Raw genomic sequence first — 22537 nt, forward strand, 5'->3', positions numbered from 1 at the left:
AGTTTCGAACTGCTGACCTTAAGGTTCGCAGCCCCATTCGTAACCACTACGCTACCAGAGCTATAGCATAAGGGGAAAAAAATCACGACTTCTGAATATTTGATGAAAAATTATATGAAGTTCTTTAAAAAAAAAAACACTTTGCCAAAACATTGCCAAAAAGTTGTAATTGTTTTGTTGTTTTGTTTCCATGATAACACAACTGTTTTTTTGTTTTTTTAAGCAGTATGTTAAGGATACCAGTAAGAAGGGCCTTAGCAGGTCTTGCTAAGACTCCTAAAGGATGTGGTGAGTATTTTTTTTTTTGGTCTGCGTTTTTTGGTAGCTTTGCAATTTCTATGTCTATGGAAATACTTCTTTTAAAAGACCCTAAAACCATGATTAGTTTTAGATAACATATAAACAAATGACCCTATTCAAATAAAATTTAAGCAAATGTCAGTAGGGGCTAGTTTTCAAACATGAAGCAGTTTACAGAATAGAAAGTAGTACGTAGTATGAACTTTCTAGTCCTTGCCCATCAGTACCAAAATTATAAAGGCACAGTAATTCTGCTTTTGAAACGCAGCCTTCCCATGAAGCATTATTAAATGTTCCAGATAAAACTAATATTAAAAGTAGTCAACCATACAACCACATTTCCATTTGATATTCATTGTTGAAAAACGTCTTTTTAACTCAAAACTTTAAAATTTGCTTCTAAAGAGCTAGAAGGGAATGACATAAAATAAAAACGTTAACATGGAAATTTTATGCAATCATATATATTTTATTAATCTACTATGAAAAATTCAACTCTATTAATTGTTTTCCACATGCATTTTCCCCCACACCTTAATATTTTTGATCATCAGTTCGCAAAACTTCCACAGCAGCAAGCAACTTGATTGAAGTATTTGTGGATGGCCAGTCTGTCATGGTAGAACCAGGAACTACTGTTCTCCAAGTAAGCATACACTGGAATTCTTTATTTTTGTGTGTATTCTGTTTGTTTTTAATACTGATATATTTTCTTTATACTGTGTATTTACTGTTTGTTCCGTAATTTTTCAAGAATTATTTATAAATTAATGCTCATAAAACTGTGGTGGTGGTATGCCGTGGAATCAGTGTCAACTCAGCAAAATTATATAAAAATAATTATGATTTTAAATCTTGGCATTGTAACGTTTTTCTGACACTCTTAATGAAATTTGTCGTTCTTGGTTTCTTTTCTGGCATTAGCAAAATTTGCCAGCTCTTTTCACTTCTGCCTTGCAAATGAATTCCCATTACATTTGAAATTACCTAAGATGCTAGAGGTAAGTTTATAAAAAAGAGATTACCTTTGCTGTGGGTCTGCTCGATGCTTTTCATGTTCATGCTTCCTTTCTTAGCAATATTTCTATGAATGTGCCCTACTTAGCAGGTAATTGGAAGTTTAGTACTTTCTTAAATTCATGCCCTAAGTACTTAATTTCTCCCAGTCCTTCCAGAAATAACTAACATAGTTATGGAGACGTGATGCCTCATTTCATCTGATTTATTGAACAGCTTAATGCTCTTTGTTCATTTCAGCAGTTGTTTTTAGACAGTCAGGCATAAATAAGTAAGTAATAAATGTAATGCCATATAGCAAAGGTATATTCAAGGCACAGTGGAAGTACTTTAATAAAACATAGAAAGTAAATGTTACATAGAGACAGGGAGGGATGCACATTTCCTGTGGAAAAATAATAAGCTAAGGCAAATATCTTGTGTTGTTGTGTGCCGTCTAGTTGGTTCCACCTCATAGCGACCCTATGTACTCAATGAAATACTCATAATCATTGCTATGAAATAGTCATAATCATTGTGCCATCCTCATAATCATATGCTTGAGCCCTTTGCTGCTGCCACTGTACCAATCCATCTTGGTGTTCTCCCTCATTTTCAATGACCCTACACTTTACCAAGTATGATGTCCTTCTCCAGGTACTGGTGTCTCCTGATGTATGCCCTAAGTATGATACATGAAATCTTGCCATTCTGGCTTCTAAGAAATACTCTGATTATATTTCTTCCAACATAGATTTGTTTGTTCTTCTAGCAGTCTATGGAATTTTTAATAATCTTCGCCAACACCATAACTCATATGTGTCATTTCTTCTACAGTCTTCTTTTTATTCATTGTCCAACTTTCAAATGCTTATGAGGCTATTGAAAACACCATGGTTGGGTCAGGTGCACCTTAATCCTCAAACTAACATCTTTCCCCTTGAATATATTAAAGAGATCTTATACAGCAGAGTTACCTAATGCAATATGTCATTTGATTTTTTTTTGAGGGGAGGGTTTAAATTTTGTATTTACATATCTATGATTTTTCACATGCAATCTTTTTTTTTCCAGTTTGTTTTTTTTTAATGTTTTATTGTGAATTGTGTGATAGTCTACATGGGAGAACATCAGCTTTACATTCATTCCATCATCTATCTCATTTGATTTTTTTGGCTGATGCTTTCATGAGTGTTGATAGTGGATCCAAGCAAAATGATGTGTATGACAACTTCAATCTTTTTCCATTTATCATCATGTTGCTCATTAGTACAGTGGTGAGCATTTTGTTTTCTTTACATTGAGGTGAAACCAATGCTGAAGGCTGTGGGCTTTTATCATCATCAGAATTATTTTAAGTCCTCTTCGCTTTCAGCAAGCAAGGGTGTATCATCTGCTTATAGCAGGTTGTTAATACGTCTTCTTCCTAATCCTAATGCCGCATTCTTCTTCACATAATCCAGCTTTTCATATTATTTGCTCAGCAAATAGCTTGAATAAGTATGGTGAATGAATACAAACCTGGAGCATACCTTTCCTAATTTTAAAACATTCTGTGTTCTCGTGTTTGGTTCAATTGACTGCTTCTTGGTCTATGTATGTGTTCCTCATAAGCATAATTAAGTGTACCAGAATACTAATTCTCTACAATGTTGTGCATAGCTTGTCATGATCTGCACAGTCGAAAGCCTTAGCATTGTCAATAAAGCACAGGTAAACATCTCTTTTAGCCAAGGTCCATCTGGCATCAGCAGTGATACCCATTGTTCTGCATTCTTGTCTGAATCCAGTTTGAACCTTTGGCAGTTCTCTGGCAGTGTACTGCTGCAGCCATTTTTTAAATACCGTTAGCAAAATTTTACTTGCATGTGATTTAATGATATTGTCCGTTGATTTCTGCATTCTGTTGTGTCGTCTCTTTGGAATGGGCACAAATACGGATCTCTTCTAATTAGTTGGCCAAATAGCTGTCTTCCAAATTTCTTAGCATAGATGAGTGAGTACCTCCAGTGTTGTATCAGTTTGTTGAAATATTTCAATTTGTATTCCATGAATTCCTGGGACCTTGTTCTTTGCCAATGCCTTCAGTCTACCTTGGACTTCTTACTTCAGTGCCATTGACTCATGATCATATACTACCTCTTGAAATGGTTAAACATTGACCATTTCTCTTTGGTCTAGTGACTGTATATTTCTTCCATCTTCTTTTGATGTTTTCTTCGTCATTCAATATTTTGCTATGGAAACCTTCAGTGTTTGAAGACAAGGTTTGCATTTTTCCTTCAGTTCTTTCAGCTTAAGAAATGCTGAGTATTTTCTTCCCTTTTATTTTACCAACTCTAGGTCTTTGCACATTTCATTGTAATACTTGACTTTGTATTTTTCAGCTGCCTTTTGAGTTTTTCTGTTCAGCTCTTTTTCCTCCTATGCCTTCCATTTGCTTTAGCATCTCAGTGCTGAAGAACAAGTTTCATAATCTCTTCTGACATCCATTTTGGTCTTTTCCTTCTTTCTTGTCTTCTTAATGTCCTTTTGCTTTCTTCCTGTGTGATGTTCTTGATGTTTTCCCACTACTCTTCTGGTCTTCAGTCATTAGTGTCTAATGCATCAGATCTGTTCAGATGATCTCTAGATGCACGGTGGAATATGTTCAAGGTCTTATTTTGGCTCTGGTGGACTTGTTTTAATTCTTTTCAGCTTCAGCCTTAACTTGCATATGAGCAATTGATGGTCTGTTACACAGTCTGCCCCTGGCCTTGTTTTGACTGATGATATGGAGCTTTTCTACTCTTTCTACAGATATAATCAATTTGATTTCTTATAAGATCATCTTATAAGGTCCATCTGTATTTATATTGTTTTAAAATGGTTTTTTGCAGTGAAGAAGTCATTGGTCTTGCTATCATGCTGTCTCCAGCATAATTTCTATCATCTGTACCATATTTTCTGATTACTGATCTTTCCTCTTTGTTTCCAACCTTAGCATTCCGATTACCAGTAACTGTCAATACATCTTGATTACATATTTGATCAATTTTAAATTGAAGAAGTTGGTAGAATTAATTCAATTTCATCATCATTGGCTTTAGTAGTTGATGCATACATTTGAATAATATTGGTATTAACTAATCTTCCTTGTAAGTGTATGGGTATCATCACAGACAGCATTATAATTCAAGATGAATCTTGAAATGTTCTTTTTGATGAAGAATGTGATGCCATTCCTGTTCAATATGTTATTTCCAGCACAGTAAACTATATGAATATCAGATTCAAAATGGCCAATACTAGTCCATTTCAACTCATTAATGCCTAGCATATTGATCTTTATGCATTCCATTTTATTTTTGACAACTTCCAATTTTCCTAGATTCATACTTGGAATATTCTATGTTCCTATTGTTAATGGGTATTTACAGTTGTTTCTCCTTATTTTGCTTTGTTTTCCATAAGCAAATGAAGGTACTAAAAGCTTTGCTCCTTTGTGTCATCACAGTCAACTCTAGTTTGAGGAAGCAGCTCTCCTCCAGTTGTTATTTTGAGTGCCCTCCAACCTGAAGGTTCACTTTCTGGCACTGTATCTGACAATATTCTGGTACTATTCATAATGTGTCAATAGTCTGGTGCTATCTGACAGTGTTCCACTGCTATTCACCAGGTTTTCAGTGGCTAAACATTCAGCAATAGCCTGCCTCTCCTTCCTAGTCTGCCTTAGTCTTGAAGCTCAGCTGCAATCTGTCCACCATGTGTGTCCCTGCTGCTATCTAAAATACCTGTGGCATAGCTTCCATCCATTATCATAGCAACACCAACAAACAAGTGGTGGCCCTAGCACTTTGTTGTTGTTGTTGTTAAGTGCCTTTGAGTCAGTTCTGACCCATAGAGACCCTGTAAAGGGTTTCAAAGGAGCAGCTAGTGAGCTTGAACGACTTTGCAGTCCAGTGCATTAACTCACAGTGCCACACCAGGACTCTAAATATATTTTTGCTAATTAAACGGTTAAAATATTAATATTTGATGAGATTGTTTTAGAGTGAGGACTGTGGATATAAAAACTAACTCTAGAGATAATTTGAACATAATTAGGATGAGCACTCTACTGCTAACCACAAGGATGGCAATTCAAACCTACCCACTGCTCCTTGGAAAACCTGTATAAGGTTGCTGTGAGTCAGAAGTGACTCAATAGCACAAAACAACAATACATAAAAGGAGGAAACACTTGCATTGGAAAGAGCTGAGGTGATAATTGGTAGGCTAGGACCCCAGAAAACCCTAATCCCCTTTGCTAGGCAAACAGAAAAAACTTCCTCCACAGTGTAGTGAGTCCTGGATGAAGTTTACAGAGGCAAGGATATGGAGTCCCAAGATAGAACTAGATCATAGACAGCTGGACCGGGTAAATGGAGTCTCTAAGTACTGGACTGGTAACCACAAAGTCAGTGGTTCAAACCTACTACAGGGTTGCTATGAATGGGGACCTACTAGACAGCACATTAACAACAGCAAATTCAAAATAGGAAAACTAGGCAAAGAGGAAGTTCATATATGAACCCACTGGAAGGAACTTTTGTGGAAACTGGCCCAAAGTTACTATCAGGAGTCAAGCTTTCAGCTTGTTACAAAGGTATTTTATCTGGTGTCTTCCTTAAAGAGACAGCTGCAAAACAAGAACAGACAAGGAAGGAAATCTCTTCAGGGTCAGAAATAGGAAGAATAAAGACTTAGACATTTATGTGAATAGGAGTGATTCAGATAGATAGGAGATGGCCTCATTTTTTCCTGGGTTTTAGGTAAGAATAAATATAAGGTAAGTCTGGTCATCCTAATGCTTTTTTTATGTTATGTTCTAGGCTTGTGAGAAGGTTGGCATGCAGATCCCTCGATTTTGTTACCATGAAAGATTGTCTGTTGCTGGAAACTGCAGGATGTGCCTTGTTGAAATTGAGAAAGCTCCTAAGGTACTTGATACCTAAAATTCCACACCATGCTGTAGAAGGTAGAAAATTTTAAATCTTGCAGCCAACTTTATTTAGAATCAATATTGTTTGATTGTTTTACAGTCAAAACTCTAGTGCTATATGGTTATTTCTAAGCTTAATATTTTTTTTTGTAGTCTCTTCATTTCAAAACTGGGAACACATTAATGAAAGTGCTTTATAAATGCAAGTATCATATATATAATATTTGGGGAAGTTGTGTGCCTTGGAGTCAGTTCCATCTCATAGCAACACTGTGTAGGGTTTCTGAGGCTGGAAATCTTATGGGAGCAGAAATCCTTATCTTTCTCCTGTGGAATGGTTGGTAGTTTCAAACTGCTAACCTTTAAGTTAGCAGCCCAACTCATAACCACTGTGCTACTAGAGCTCCTTTCATATAATAGTAACTTTTTACAGCTGTCAGTATTTTCAAATTATAATACAACAAACAAGCAAGATGGGACGTTGCCAACCAAGTATCACACAGGAAGTGCTTGTTTCACCATTTTCACCAGAGTGTTGCTATAAAGAGAGTTGCTTTCTCTTTGTAGTATTTTTTAAATGTAAAATAATATGTATAATATAAAATTTACCATTTTACCCTATTTTTAATTTACTGTGGCACTGGATACGCCACAAGGTCATTTTGAACCATAAAATCGACACTTCAAACCCACTAGCTTCTCCTCAGAAACCCTGTACAGGGTCATTATGAGTCAGAATTGACTCGATGGCACTTAACAACATTCAGTGGCACTAAGCACATTCATTATGTTGTGTTGTTGTTAAGTGCCATCGAGTCGGTTCCGACCCATAGCAACCTTGTATGGGGTTTCCAAGGAACAACTGGTGATCTTGGACCGCCAACCTTGCAATTCAAACGGCTTTGCAGACTGGCTCATTAACCCACAGCGCCACACCAGGACTCCTGTGTGACTCTCACTAATACCTTATTTCCAGGTTGTTGTTTATCATCTCAAATGGAAATGCTATCCCCATTAAACAACAACCCATTACTTCTCCAGTCCCTGATAATCTCTGATTCTACTTTCTCTCAATGAATTTGCCTATTCTAGATATTTCATGGGTTGAATCAAATACAGTATTTGTCCTTGTATGTCTGGCTTACTTCATATAGCATGGCTTCTTGGTTCATCCAGGTTGTAGCATGTATCAGAACTTCGTCCTTTTTTATGGTTGCATAATATTCCATTTGTATGCATGTTGTTTATCCATTTGTTTGTTGATGGACACTTAGATTGATTCCATGTTTTGACTATTGTAAATAATGCTGCTATAAACATTTGTGGATCTGTTTTGAGTCTCTGATTTTAGTTCTTTTGCATATAATCTAAGAGTGGAATTACTGATTATATTTTGTTCACTTTTTGAGTGAACACGAAATTGTTTTCCATGGTAATTACACTAACTATACAGGAGGGTTCCAGTTTCACCACATCCTTGCCAACATTCATTATTGTCCAGTTTTCTGCGTTTGTTATTTGGGGTTTTGTTTTTTTGTTTTGTTTTGTTTTTTTATAATAGCCATCCTAGGTTTGAAAGGAGTCCTGGTAGTGTAGTAGTTATGAGATGGGCTGCTCACTGTCAAGTCAGCAGTTCAAATCTACCAGCTGCTCCTCAGGAGAACTATGAGGCTTTTACAGCTTTGGAAATTTTGTATAGAATCACCATGAGTCTGAATCAACTCAATGGTACACAGCCACCACTGTTACATCCTAGGTGTGGCATGATATCTCACTGAGTTGATTTGCATTTCTTTAATGACTAATGAGGTTGAACATCTTTGCATGTTTATTAACCATTTGTATAATTTCTTTGGAAAACTGTCTCTTAAGCCCTTTTCCCATTTTAAATTGTTTGCTTTTTGTTGTTGAATTTTAAGAGTTTATGTATTCTGGATATTATACCCTCATCATATATATGGTTATCAAGTATTTTTTTGCAATTTTATGGGTTCTCTTTACTTTCCTGGCAAAACCCTTTGATGCATGTTGCTCTAAAGTGTCGTTGAGTCACTTCTGACTCAAACTAACCCTTTATAGAGTTTCCAAGGAACTGCAGGTATGTTTGAACCGCCATCCTTGTGGTTAGCAGTCCAGTGCTTGTCCTGAGTGCCACACCAGGACTCAGTTTGATACATAAAAGTTCTCAGTTTTGATAAAATACGTTCTATCTAATTTTTTTCTTTGTTGCTCACGTTTTTGGTGTCGTATTTAGGAATTTGTTGTCAAAAACAAGCCCTCAAAGCTTTACCTCTGGGCTCTCTTCTAACAGTTTCATGGTTTCAGTTCTTATATTTAGATCTTTGATCCATATCGAGTTAATTTTCATATATGAATAGGTCCATCTTCATTCGTTTGCATTAGAGATCCAGTTGTTCTAACACTGTCTATCAAAGAGTCTGTTCTTTCCACTTTGAGTGAGTGGACTTAGCACCTTTGTTGGAAATCAGTTGACCATAGATATGTAAGTTTATTTTTGGATTTTCAATTCTATTCTCTTGGTTTGTATGTCTATTCTTACGTATGAGTAGCACAGTGTTTTGATTACGCTAGCTTTATATTACACTTTAAAGTTAGGAAATTTGAATCATACTATTTTGCCACCTTTTCAGTGTTGTTTTGATTATTCTTACATAAGGGTCCCTTGCCATTTCATTTCAATTTGAGGATCAACTTTTCCATTTCTGAAAGGAAGGTTGCTTTTGTTAAATCTGTAAATTGATTTAGTTAGTATTGACTATATATATTAAGTCTTCTAGTCCATGAACATGAGATGAGATGTCTTTCTATTTGAGTTGTCTTTCATTTCTTTCAGCACTGTTTTATAGATTTCAATGCAAGTATTTCACTTCCTTAGTTAAATTTATTCCTAAGTATTTTAATCTTCTTGATGATTTGCTATCATTTTAATTTAATTGCCTTTTGGTTTATGGAATTTTAATTCATTAGTACCTGCGATCAAAGTACAGTTATTGTTTTGTTTCAGAAGTTCTTATAGAAGATTATTATAATAAACTTAAGAAGTAGGGTTTCTTGTTTATTCTTTTAAGAAATGTAAAGTACCATGTTGTCATGTTATGAAATAAATGGAAAATTTTTAACTTATATCTTGAAAAGACTATGTTCTTTGCTTTTGAATTGTAACTTAATCTTTTTATGTATTGTGTTGCTTACAATTACAAGAAAGGAATATAAATACTTAAAGATTTTTCCATTAAAATTCCAGGTTGTAGCTGCGTGTGCCATGCCTGTAATGAAAGGTTGGAATATTCTAACAAACTCAGAAAAGTCTAGGAAAGCCAGGTACTTTATTCCATACAATGAATTTTCTAGAGCAGAAAATTGTACATATCAGCATTTAGACCTTCCAGGAGATTAGGAATTCATTCTCAAACTGCAGAAAGTGGTGTCCTTCTAGGGGCAGTGGAAATGTCAAGTCAAAGGTTTGTGGTATTGGACCTGGTGTGGGATCAGCAATAAAATCCTTTGTTCCAAAGTTGATCAACTTAAAACAGTCAGTCTGGGCTTACTGAACTCAGTTTTGCAGTGGTATACTGGGAAAAATTATTTAATCCTTCATTACACTGATTGTGTCTACTTGTTTGTATCTTGCATTCTTGTGTATCTGCTTTGTTTTGAATTAATGTGAATATTTTCCACGGATCACTAGTAAATTTGTGATAATTATATATTGCTAAAAGTTACAGTTTTTTAGATTCTCTAATGACATTCTATTATGTTGTTGTTGTGAAGTGCTGTCGAGTCAGTTCCAACCCATAGCGACCCTGTATAGGGTTTCTGAAGAGCAGGACTCCTATAAATGTGCTTGGATTGTAATTAATGTCGGAATAATAATTAAATTGGAAATTTTTTATAATAAACCTAAAAATAACTGTATGAGAGATCATCCATCTGTGAGGATTACTTGAATATCCTATATGTAAATCAGTCTGAACACTAGCAATTTGTGTCATTTTACATATTATGATTTTCTATACAGAGAAGGGGTGATGGAGTTCTTATTAGCAAATCATCCTCTCGACTGTCCTATTTGTGACCAGGGAGGTGAATGTGATCTGCAGGTACATGTTCTAATGTTGTGCATCTTTTTTATTATCTCAAGTTTTAACTTCATTATCAGCATTAGCTTGACTCTTTGATAATCTACTTAAGGACCAGTCCATGATGTTTGGAAGTGACAGGAGCCGATTTTTAGAGGGAAAACGTGCTGTGGAGGACAAGAACATTGGGCCATTGGTAAAGACCATTATGACTAGATGTATACAGTGTACTCGCTGCATCAGGTAAGTTTCTCTCTTTCCTTGAGTGTCAGTTTTACACTTAATTTATTTACCAGTTTGGTGGAATAGCAACAATGGAAACAAGGTTAAGTTTTACTTAGAATGTGGTGGGTATTTTTAATGTTTTTTTCCAGAAATCAATAAAATCATAGTTGTTTGATTTTAGTTAATATCAACTTCTGTTGTGTTGAAAAGTAATAATTTGCAAATACTCATTTTGTGTTAACTTAGTTATATATGTATGACTTATGCACTTAAAAATTAAAAAGTAAACATTATTTTTGATTCATGACTATTCACTTTGAAAATTCCTTCCTTTTTTTCATATTTTAAAAATCACTGTCTTTATGATTATGAATAGAGGAGGTAATTTTGATAGATTCTACCATTTGACAATACCTTTTTATCTTCTAGGTTTGCTAGTGAGATTGCAGGAGTAGATGATTTGGGAACAACAGGCAGAGGCAATGATATGCAAGTTGGAACATACATTGAAAAGATGTTCATGTCTGAGCTATCTGGGAATATCATTGATATATGCCCTGTAGGTGCCCTGACTTCTAAGCCCTATGCCTTTACTGCCCGACCTTGGGAAACAAGGTATTTGTCTTTGCAGTTTTTGATAGCTTGTTATTTGTTCTTACTGTTTAAGTGTGGTCAAGTCAATTTGAATCATGGTGACTCTATGTAGGGTTTTCAAGGAACAGCTGGTTAGTTTGAACTGCCAACCTTATGGTTAAACGGACCCTGCATTCCAGTGCATTATCCTGCAGCACCATACCAGGACTCCTATTTGTCCTTGTTGTTGTTGTTAAGTGCCGTTGAGTCGATTCCAACCCATAGGGAACCTGTAATAGAGTTTCCGAGAAGCAGCTGGTGAGCTTAAACCACCACCGACCTTGCAGTTCAAATGACTTTGTAGTCTGACACATTAGCCCACAGTGCCTTAGCTCAATACTATTTTAAAAAATTAAGGGTCATTTTCTTTATTCATTTATTCTTTCAAGGAATGAGATAATCTTGATTTATTAATTTATAGTCTCTTCTTTAATTGTATGTTGTTTTCCACCACACAGATCCATGACATTTGGTTTGACCAGTTCCCTGTTACTGGACATTTAGATTGTTTCTAGTTCCATATTACAAACCTGTGATTCTTCCTTGAAATTAAACCAAGAAATGGATTAGGTAGATTCAGAAAGCTTTTTAAAAACTTTTTATTGCAATTTAGTGAAAGTTTACAGAACAAATTGGTTTCGCATTCATCACTTCATATATATTTTGATATGACATTGATGGCAGTCTTCCCACTTCCTCCGGGTTTACCATTTCCATTTCTCTTTTTTTTTTCCCTATTCCTTCCTACTTTATGAGGGTTTTGTTTTTAAGCTTTTATTGTGAATTGAGTGATAGCTTACATGGGAGAACATCGGTTTGACACTCATCCTATTGTATTTCATTTCATTGCAATGATTACAGTCCCCTCCATTCATCATCATATAACAGTATTTGCTTCTTTTCCTCTCTCTCTTTTTTTTTTTTTTGTACACAAAAACACTCAGGAATATATAATCATTGAAACAACCAAAAGGCACATTCTGCAAGCGTGCCTCCTGGCTGCTAGCACACAGACTTTCTCTTTCCATGAGTCTAGAGTCCTCAGCTACTCTAGCTCCTCGACATGTCATCATCTCTGCCTCCAACTCTAATGTCACTTCTTCTCTGGATAGGGTTCCATATTCTGTGCATGCTCTTCTTCCTTGATGGTCCTAGGGTATTTTGTTCCTAGAATGTAAGATTAACTATCTCCACCACCACCCCTTTATATTACAAAACTTCTACCTTTACAGTTGTGATAGTCACAGTTAGTCATGGTAACAATTACTCACTATTGAATCATAAGAATCTTAACCCCATCTTCTTTCACCAGACCTGTCTAAACAAGATGAAAACTATTCAGTGGGGATTCTACCTTCCCCTGCACACTCTGAAACTAAACTCCCTCTTAAAAACTTGTAAGCCAGTCATTTTGTGCCTTTATAGCCCCCCCATTTTAAATAGCCAATGTCTAAGTTGCCCACCTTTTGAGTTTTATACCTTGACAAATGCTGGCCTTCTGATCTCATATGTTGATTGCTCTGAAGAGTGGTGTGTAGATTGCCCTCCAGTTTTAAACTAACTTCACAATAGTAAGAGAGAGTATCTCAAACCTCCGTGTTTTAAACCACGTGTTTCTGTGTGCTTGCATTCAGCCGCACATAAATACATGGTTTAAAGCACGGTTATTGGTTGTATGATTGATTGAACCCGCCCTGTTGTGCTACTGAAGAAAGGCATGACAATCTTCTTCCATAAAGATCACAGCCAGAAAAATCCTATGCAGTAGTTTTACTCTGTAACACATGGAGGTAGTCATTAGCCAGAATCAGATCAGCAGCAACAGGTTTTTTGGTTTGGTTTTATTAACTTATCAAAAAGATTTAATTTGCAAGGTTAATTTGAGAGGTCAGGTTGAGAGGCAGGGTAACCCATTCAAACCAAACCCACTGCCATTAAGCCAATTCTATAACATAGCAATACTATGCAGAGTTTTAAGACTAAATCTTTACAGACATAGACAGCCTCATCTTTCTCCTGCAGAACAGCTGGTGGGTGAATGCCTAACCCACAGCTCTATCAAGGTTCCTCAGGGTGGGTGATGGAGAGAGTGAATAATGAGTTTCAGTAAAAGACTACCTTTAAATTTTCAGATAAAGCACGTCTGTTGGCAACGTTCTTGTATTTTTTATTTATGTGGAAATGTCTTGGTTTTGCCTTTGTTTTTGAGGAATAGTTTTTCTTAGTATAGAATTCTTGGGTGATAGTTGTTTTTTCTTCTTTAATTACTTTGAATATGTCATTTCACTGCCTTTTGACTTCTGTTTCTGACGAGAAATTCGCTTTTAATTTCATTGACTCTCCCTTCTATGCAATGTTGTTTATATCTTGCTGCTGTCAGTTTTTGGTTTTATTTTTAGCTTTCAATATTTTAACTGATGTGTCTACATGCAGCTCTCTTTGTATATATCCTAGCTGGAATTCATTGAGTTTGAACGTATAGATGAATAGTTTTTCATCAAATTTAAGATGTTTTTAGCTATTTCTTTTGCCCCTTTTTCACCTCTCTTTTTTGGGATGCTAGTAATGCATATATTAATACACTTGATGTTGTACCATAGTTCTCTGAGTTACTGCTCATTTTTGTTTTTTCTCACTGTTTCATTAATGTTTGTTTAAATGTACAGCTTCATTCTTTTGTCATGTCAGATTTGCTGTTGAGCCCCTGTAGTACATTTTTTATTTCAGTGACTGTACATTTCAGTTTTCAAGCCCAGAATTTCTATTTGGTTTTGTTTATATATATATAATTTCTGTATCCTTTCAGAGACTATGTACTCATTGATTCATGATTGTCTTACTTTCCTCTACTGTGTTGTTACACAAATAATGCCTACATTTTAAGGTTGTTACTTGTTTTTAATTTTTTGACAAACTGTTAATTTCCTAAAAGTGCTTTGTGCATGTGTTATTTAAGCGTTATATACGAAAATACAGTAATTTTTAAATGGTTTAAAATAGTAGCCAGACAATTGTGGGACAGAAATTGTGCTCAAGCACCTTGAGCTGTCCTCTGCTAATGGAACTGTTGTAGGCAGAGGAGTACAGTCAGAGTTCTGGCTGTTTTTAAATCTGTCTAACATTTACTTTCCTCTGGACCCTTTGAATCTCGGGGTTGTCTAGGAGTGTAAATGGCTTAGGCTCTCTCTAGTCTCAGCTGGGCATATGTATAGTCTCACCTATAGAAATGCTTGCCCAAACTATGATTACAACCTCAGACCAGTACAACGTTAGCTCTCTCCTCAGCTCACCCATCTCCAAAATATCATTTTCTAGACAGCTTGTTCCAAATTAAGTGTATCTTCATCTTTAACAGAAAGGTTCCGTCTCTTTATAGCCTGCTGCACGCTAGCAGGGGGTTAAGCAATTGAGGAGTAGCCCCCTAACCAAAATAACACAGATTTCTACTGTTCTTACTTGAAGGTCAGCAGTTTTTCATGCATAAAACCTTCTCAGATTGTTTTATGCCTTTGGTAAATTTCCAAAGCACGGACATGATTGTTTGTGTCAGTTCTGTCCACCTTTGTTTTCACTTTTTGCCTAGTTCCATACTTAGCCAGAGTTACCAGTCGTGTTCCTCTGGTTATTTATGTTGATACTCAGATTATCCTAGATGTGATCAATTGAAGCCCCTCTAGACTGGCTTTTGTGTCAGGTAGCGGTTTTTAAGGATTCATTTCTACATTAGGGTTTATATGATACCTTCAGATATGAAGATAAGCTTTTAAATTGCTAATTCCTATGACTTGTTATTTTCAGAAATTCAGAAAAAGTAGGAATTTTTCTTAAACCAGGTAGCAGAAACTTTCTTCGTATTCCCAAAATCAAGAGAAATAGACTTGCTTGTTTTCCCCTTTTCTCAGAAAGACAGAATCCATTGATGTGATGGACGCCATTGGAAGTAATATTGTGGTAAGCACAAGAACTGGAGAGGTGATGAGAATTTTGCCAAGGATGCATGAGGACATTAATGAAGAGTGGATCTCTGACAAAACTAGGTATATGCTAGATTATTTTCCCTGACTGTTGCTATGAATTTAAAGGTAGTTGTTGTTTTAATTTTACATTTTTATTCATGTTTGTAAATTAGTTAAAATAAAGACTGTTGGAATTTTGACTTATATAGAAAATTGGGCAAAATTAACATATTACTCATTCTCTGTATTAATTTCAAGAAAGCTATTTTTATCTCCCTATTGGAGAAATTGAAGTAAATTAAGATGTGTTTGCATCCTACTTCAGTTTGTTCATTGGCTAAAAGAAGATAAATAGAAATTAGAGTTTAGAGGTACTAAATTTTATAACAAATTAATTGACTTTTCTGGCTATTAAATTTTTTGTGTATCATGATTTTAAGAATGTTGAGCTTTCTGAAAATACAAGAAATCAAACTTTTAGATTGTATTCTAATTTGAGGTAATGTTCATAAATAATCTGCTTATTAGTCCATCTCTCAAAAAAACCTGGATAAATTACTTGTATCCAGACATCTACAATTCTGTTTAACACCTTAACCAGTGCTATATTTAGATAACATTTCTTGTGGACTTTAAACTTGAAAATTTTAATTAAGTATATCGAATCCACAAATGGCAATCATTTCTGTTATCTAGATTTGCCTATGATGGGCTAAAACGGCAAAGACTTACCGAGCCAATGGTCAGAAACGAAAAGGGGCTTTTAACCTATACCTCCTGGGAGGATGCACTGTCTCGTGTCGCTGGAATGGTAAAGAAATCAAATATGTTGTAAATGAAGTATTTATGATTTTTCAAGGGACTTCTTTGCAGTTAAGAAGGAGTATGTGTGTCTCCACTTTTGTATTCTTACCAATATTTGATTGAACTCCTTTCCTTTATCATTTATTGAGAACCGTATGCCAGATGTGTTGCTAGATGCAGGGATATAAAGACCACTACAATATGCCCCGACCCCACAATCTTATGGAGAGAAAGTTATATAATTAAGCAATTATTATACATTGCTGTGGACTGTGCATACGGTGGTGTAAAAGAGAGCATGTAGACAGATGGAGTGGCTGGGGACTCTAGACCCAGAGAGGGAGAGGGGCTGTGTGCTGGGGGGAGTGGGGGGAGAGCAAGCTTGCAGGCTATACTCTTTGGTTGGTTGATGATGCATGGAGGGGATTGTAACCATGACAATGAAACGATATACAAGAGGATAAATGTAAAGCTAATGTTCTCCCATGTAAACTATCACATAATTCACAATAAAACATTCAAAAAAGAGAGAGAGAGCATGTAGGAGGGGTTGCCTGGCCAGGACAAGGATACCAAGGATGCCTTCCTAGGAAACATCTTAGAATGAGTACTAGGTTACTCATTCTGACAAATAGGAGGGATGGCTTTCCCCTCCAGGAAAAGGGGTATATGCAAAAGAGTAAAGAATAAGTTGTACTTAAGGAAACTGTAACTCTCCAGTCTTTGTCCTCTAGACCTCATTTTGAGTCTCCTTTGTTCCTAGACAGAAAACAGCTGCTGTCCTCCAAGCTAATGTCATTAGCTTTGACCTCACATATACCTCTGCTTCTCAGTTTTTAGAGTGTTTTAGATTAATTTATAATTGTTATCAAACTTTTTAGCCAGAAGGTTATTATACTTAAAAATTAGTGTTTTGTTTCCTAAATTATTGTTGTTAAGTACCGTGGAGTCAGTTCCAACTCATAGTGGCCCTGCACAGGGTTTCCGAGGCTGCAAATTTTTATGGGAGCAGAAAGCCTCATCTTTCTCCCGCGGAACAGCTGGTAGTTTCGAACTGCTGATTTGAGGTTAGCAGCCCAACTCGTAACCACTACGCTACCAGAGCTCCTTGTTTTCTGAATAGTTCATTGTAATCTGCTGAGTATAGATTTCTTCCATTTCTAGTTGCAGAGTTTTCAAGGCCAGGATGTAGCAGCAATTGCAGGTGGCTTTGTGGATGCTGAAGCCCTAGTAGCTCTCAAAGATTTGCTTAATAGAGTGGACTCTGACACCTTATGCACTGAAGAGGTCTTTCCCACCGCAGGAGCTGGGTGAGAAGTAGGAAATTAAGATCAAAGATTTTTTTTTTTTTTCTTTTGGTTACAAGTTATTTATAATTCACCAAGTCTGACTTACATGAGCCCTGGTGCGACACTGTAGGATAAGCACTGGACTGACTGCTAACCATGAGATCAGCAGTTCAAACCCACCAGCTGCTCCTTGGAAACCCTAACTAAGCACAGTCACTATGAATTGGAATCTACTCAACGGCACATAACAGTGACTTACATGTGATAACTTGGATTCTCCAGTACCAACCAATTTACTTTTACTTAAAGACCAAAATCAAACCAGAAGCTGTAAAAACATAGGAGAATCCAGTTGTTTATAAGTATCTAATACTTTAATATAATCTAAGAATACTTGATTAAAATTTTTTGTTTGGGAATGCCTTAGGTTGGATGGAATGAGAGTATTCATGGATTCTCGATGTATAAAGTAAACTTGCATTTTATATCTTTTCAGCACAGATTTGCGTTCCAATTACCTTCTTAATACTACAATTGCTGGGGTGGAAGAAGCAGATGTTGTCCTTCTAGTTGGTACAAATCCACGTTTTGAGGCACCACTATTTAATGCTAGAATTCGAAAGAGGTTAGTGATAATATTTAGGGTTTAAAATGTTATTTCTATTTCATATGTGAAAAATGGCATTTTGTTACTTCTTAACAGTGTTAGGGACTCCTGATGTAATGCTATAGGATAGCGCTAGACTTAAGACCACAAGGTCAGCAGTTCAAACTTACCAGCTGCTCCTCAGAAACACTATACAGGATTGCTTTGAGTTGAAACCAACTCTACAGCACTTAACAACAATAGTGTTAGTGGGAATGGTACTCCAAAAGATGTTATGTGCCATCGAGTCTGTTCTGACTAGAACCAACCGTGTCTATATAGAGCTTCTAAGGAGCAGCTGATGAGTTTGAACCACCAACCTTGTGGTTCAAACCAACTTGGCAGGCCACTGCTTATTCTACAGTGCTCCTTTAGTGCTCCAATCCAAAAGATGATTGGAGGACAGTTCTTCACTGTGTATTTATTTTTGTTAGCTTTTTATTCTGGAATACTAAGTTTACAAAAGGATTGCTTGAAATGTGCTTTGTATATCCTTCAGAATCATCAGTTGGTAATATTTTGGTACATTTTCTTTGTTATTCTTTCTGTGTGTGCATGTGTATTTATATGTGCTTATGGTTTCTGAATAATGTGAGTCATTTGTTGTGATCGTTATACCTAAATACTTCAGTGTGGGCTTCCTAAAAACAAGGGGATTTTCTAACATAATCAAGAAATTTGGTATTGATATAATAAAAGAGAACTTCTAAAAGTTCATGGAAAAATAGAAGTAAAAGGTAAGTGAATTCTTCCACAAACTTTTTGAAGCCCCCTCATATTATATTCAATAGCTTATATTCAAATTTCATTCATTTCCCCATAGCTTTTTTTATAATGGTTATTTTTTATGTCTAGGATCTAACCTGGTGTCACACATTGCAGTTAGTGTCATGTGTGTCTTTAGATACCTCTTTTTTTTTTTTTTGACATTTTTGATGACTGCTATTGGCTACCGTCAGTCAGTTTGCATCATAGCTACTTTATGAACAAACCTTTGGCAGCCTCAGCTACTGTTAACATTCCCTCTCATTAGACGAACACAGGAGAATTCTTTTGTACCTTAATGACTTAGAGTGACCATATAATTTGTTATCTAAACCAGACACTTGGGGAGCTATTAATTACTTTAAGATAAAAGATATAAGCCAGCAAGCACTGACGGAGATAAACTAGGATATACAAGAGTAATTCAACAAGTCTTGCTAGTAGTGTTATACGTGCATGGGCTTATTGAAAACAAAATGTGTTTCAGTATATCTCAGTAATCGGTAAATGGCTGCAGATTACTCAGTAATGAAACTTTATTAGTTATATGATGTATGTTATAGAGTCTGGTGTAGCACTATAGGATAAACACTGGACTGCAAGGTCGATTTGAACTGCAAGGCTGCAGTTAAAACCTACCAGCTGCTACTCAGAAACCCTATACAGGGTCACTGTGACTTAAAACCGAATGGACTACACTTAACAATAGCATACTATATCATAAATTAGGGAGCCTTCAAAAAAGAATACAATTATAACAGTAGCCTCTGAGAACATCTGCTGGGCCATTTAAATATAAGTCAGAGAGGGTCTGCTCAGAAGATTATGGAGACTGGTGTTTGGGATCCCAATGGTGTGATTTCTCAAAGAACAGGGGATGATCATGGAAGCTTATTAGGAAGACATTTGAAGAAAATTGGAAACTGCATTGGTAAGAAAAGAGCCAGGGAAGTTGCACTGAGGAATTTTTTTTTTCTATCACTACAATATACTTGCTTTTTCTTCCAGCATAGCATGAACTTCCTACAATAATTTTCTTGGGAAACCTTAACCCCACCTACCACACAGCTCCAATCTTGCCCCTTCAGACATCTTTTTGTTCACAAAACTCAAAAGAAAATTTAAAGGGAATACAATTTGAGTCCATTGAGGATGCCAAAACTGCTGTTTTGATACGGGATAAATTGAAGAATGCAGAATTCTGTAGGGAATGTTGAGAGAAAGAAATACCTCCTTCAGAAGTATATAGGCCTATATGGGGGTTATGTTAAGAAAAAATGGCTTCACATTTAGATATTTTTGCTTACGGGTTTCTTTTTATAGCACTGTCCTTTTGATCTTGAATTGTTTGACCACTCCATGGTGAGCATACCTTACTAGTGTGTTGACTGCCCTGTATCCCTTTCACTGCTTGGCTGAAAATTGGTCCATGAGGATGAGTTTATTACAGACCCGGAGGGTGGCTGTGTAGCACTGCTTTTTAACATACCTTTTTATGGTTACCAATATGAATGACATAGTTTATTGTCAGGAACAACATTTGAGTGGAATTAGTGTATAATTATTAGTGCTGATGGTTCTGTAGGATAAGCACTGGGCTGCTAACCACAAGGTCAGCAGTTCAAACCTAACAGCCTCTCAGTGGGAGAAAAATCAGACTTTCTACTCCAGTAAAGGTTTACAGCCTTTTACAGGATTGCTATGAGTTGGAACCGACCAGGCAGCACCTAACAACCACAAAACAATGAATAATTAAGAGATACAGAAGCTGTATATAAATATTACAAAATACAAACTGGATTGATTTTTAAATTAAAGTCCTTGTTTATAGTTAGCTTGAACTTATCATTCCTACAGCAAAGTGATTCATTGAATTACCTTGGCCTGTGTGTTTGCCTGGTCATCATTTCTGAGTGGGAAATGGACAATTGGTTTGGTTGGTCAACTCTGTTGATTTTTTGTGTTTTTTAGAAAAGTACACTAACAGCTTTTAAGAGGAAATCTATGAGTATTCTTGTGCTACTTTTGCAATAGTAAATTAATGTAGCACGTAGCAGTGATGAGACTAATAACTCTAACTTATTTATCTCTATAAGCTTTTTTTTTTTCTCATTTCAGCTGGCTTCATAATGACTTAAAAGTGGCCCTAATAGGCAGTCCAGTGGATCTGACTTACAGATATGACCACCTGGGAGACTCCCCCCAAATTCTTCAAGACATTGCTTCAGATAGGCATCCATTCAGCCAGGTGCTCTCAAGTTAAATGTATCTACTCTTAATGATTTTTAGTTCTTGTTATTTTTTTAAGTTTATTGTTTTTATAATACTCATATGTGACTGATTACTGCTAAGAGTTATAGCAGTACATACGTAACATGTGAGGAAGTAAAGATGTACCCAAAACCCTTATAGCCCAAAACAAGTTTTAATGAAACATTATACCATCGTGTTATTCATATATAGAGCAAGATGGATGGGTAGATAGTCAAAGAAACAAAATTGAGATCCATCTTGTGCATAGTATTTTTATTTACCAGGGTTTCATTTTACTTGTAATTAACAGAAAAGAAATTAAAGTAAAAGAACTGAACTTCAAACTCCTTTTTTTGTTTTTTACTGCAAAAGTTATTATTCTTAAAACACAATTTTGCATACTGTTTTCATTCCCAGGTTCTAGACTTGTTGATTTGTTGACTGGAGTTTATCGTTTATAAGGTTTTTGTTTACTTGTTTTTCAAGAAGGACATATGGAGTCCTGATGTGGCACCATAGGATAAGTGCTCGACCTCAGAGTTGGTTTGAACTGCAAGATCAACAGTTCAAACTCACCAGCCACTCCTCAGAAACCCTATACAGGGTAACTGAGTCGGAAATCGACTCGATGGCACTTAACAACAACAGTTCTCAAGGACACATAGGTGCTCTGTTTCTTCTGTTACTTGTACAATTCTGGGGTCAGCTTTTTCCCCTCTCCAAACTTGAAGACCTGCTTCACTGCTTTCTGTTAACTACAGAGAAGTCTGAAATCAGTGTTAATGCTTTCCAATTACACCACCCCCATGATTTTTTTTTGTTTATATACTTTATCATTGAAATCACCTGAATATGTTAATGGTAGTTTTCTACCCTTCTTATTTTTATGGTGCTTTTCAGTCTGAAAATCTGAGATTTCTCTGTGTTGTAGAATTTTGAGTTTTTGTGTGTATTGTTTATAAGAAAGCGAGAGTGTAAATTTCTCAGACAACAAATGATCCGGAGGTTGATAACTAAAGATGATACAGTTGTCTTAGCATCTCAAGGAGGAGCCTTTCTCTGCTATTTTCAGTATATTTACTTGCTCGAGTGCACCTGTGGATGAGAGTGTTTTGTGTGTGTGTGTGTGTGTGTCTGTGCATGCGTGCACACACGCATGTACCCATTCATGGGCTCTTTCATAGCTCAAACATAATTGCGTCAATTACAGCTTCAGCTTTACATTCCAGGCAAGAAGTGCTAAAGAACAAAGTTGCCAAGCCCCACAACTCTTTTGTTTAACATTATTATGATTAAAAGAATGACAATATAAAAAGGGTTTTAGTGAAAAGTTTTTCTTTTTAGTTCCATTTCTATCTCTAAGAACTTATCTAGTGTTCTTAGGGAATATTTTTCTTCTATTATAGATTTAAATATTTTTTGTTCTATTCTGTTTTCATTAATAACACAACTATAAAGGTAATCAGTTTCCCTAAATTTCATATTTATCATTTCTAAACGTTTTCCCTTTGTTCTCTTCTATTCAGTTTGTTTTGTATAGTTTCCTATAGTCTGCCTTCCTTATATTTACTGTCATGTTTTATTTTGTGTTGTATTGCTTCTAGAGT

At 35.9% G+C, this 22537-nt stretch overlaps 1 protein-coding gene across 2 annotated transcripts in view; it reads left to right on the forward strand.

Moving 5' to 3' along the window:
* The window catches only part of NDUFS1 (NADH dehydrogenase (ubiquinone) Fe-S protein 1, 75kDa (NADH-coenzyme Q reductase)), a 38793-nt gene that overhangs the window by 6645 nt on the left and 9611 nt on the right, over positions 1-22537 (forward strand). For both annotated transcript variants that reach the window (XM_006861946.1, XM_006861945.1), the window contains 12 exons: positions 224-288; positions 855-946; positions 6150-6257; positions 9525-9601; positions 10299-10380; positions 10472-10602; positions 11014-11199; positions 15120-15254; positions 15870-15984; positions 17142-17287; positions 17763-17891; positions 20796-20925. In XM_006861946.1, coding sequence (XP_006862008.1) covers positions 228-288; positions 855-946; positions 6150-6257; positions 9525-9601; positions 10299-10380; positions 10472-10602; positions 11014-11199; positions 15120-15254; positions 15870-15984; positions 17142-17287; positions 17763-17891; positions 20796-20925 — 1392 coding nt within the window. In that variant the 5' untranslated portion in view covers positions 224-227. The remainder of the gene's footprint in view (positions 1-223; positions 289-854; positions 947-6149; positions 6258-9524; positions 9602-10298; positions 10381-10471; positions 10603-11013; positions 11200-15119; positions 15255-15869; positions 15985-17141; positions 17288-17762; positions 17892-20795; positions 20926-22537) is intronic.

Source organism: Chrysochloris asiatica, unplaced genomic scaffold (assembly GCF_000296735.1).
Source record: "Chrysochloris asiatica unplaced genomic scaffold, ChrAsi1.0 scaffold00045, whole genome shotgun sequence".
NCBI classification, from domain to species: domain Eukaryota; kingdom Metazoa; phylum Chordata; class Mammalia; order Afrosoricida; family Chrysochloridae; genus Chrysochloris; species Chrysochloris asiatica.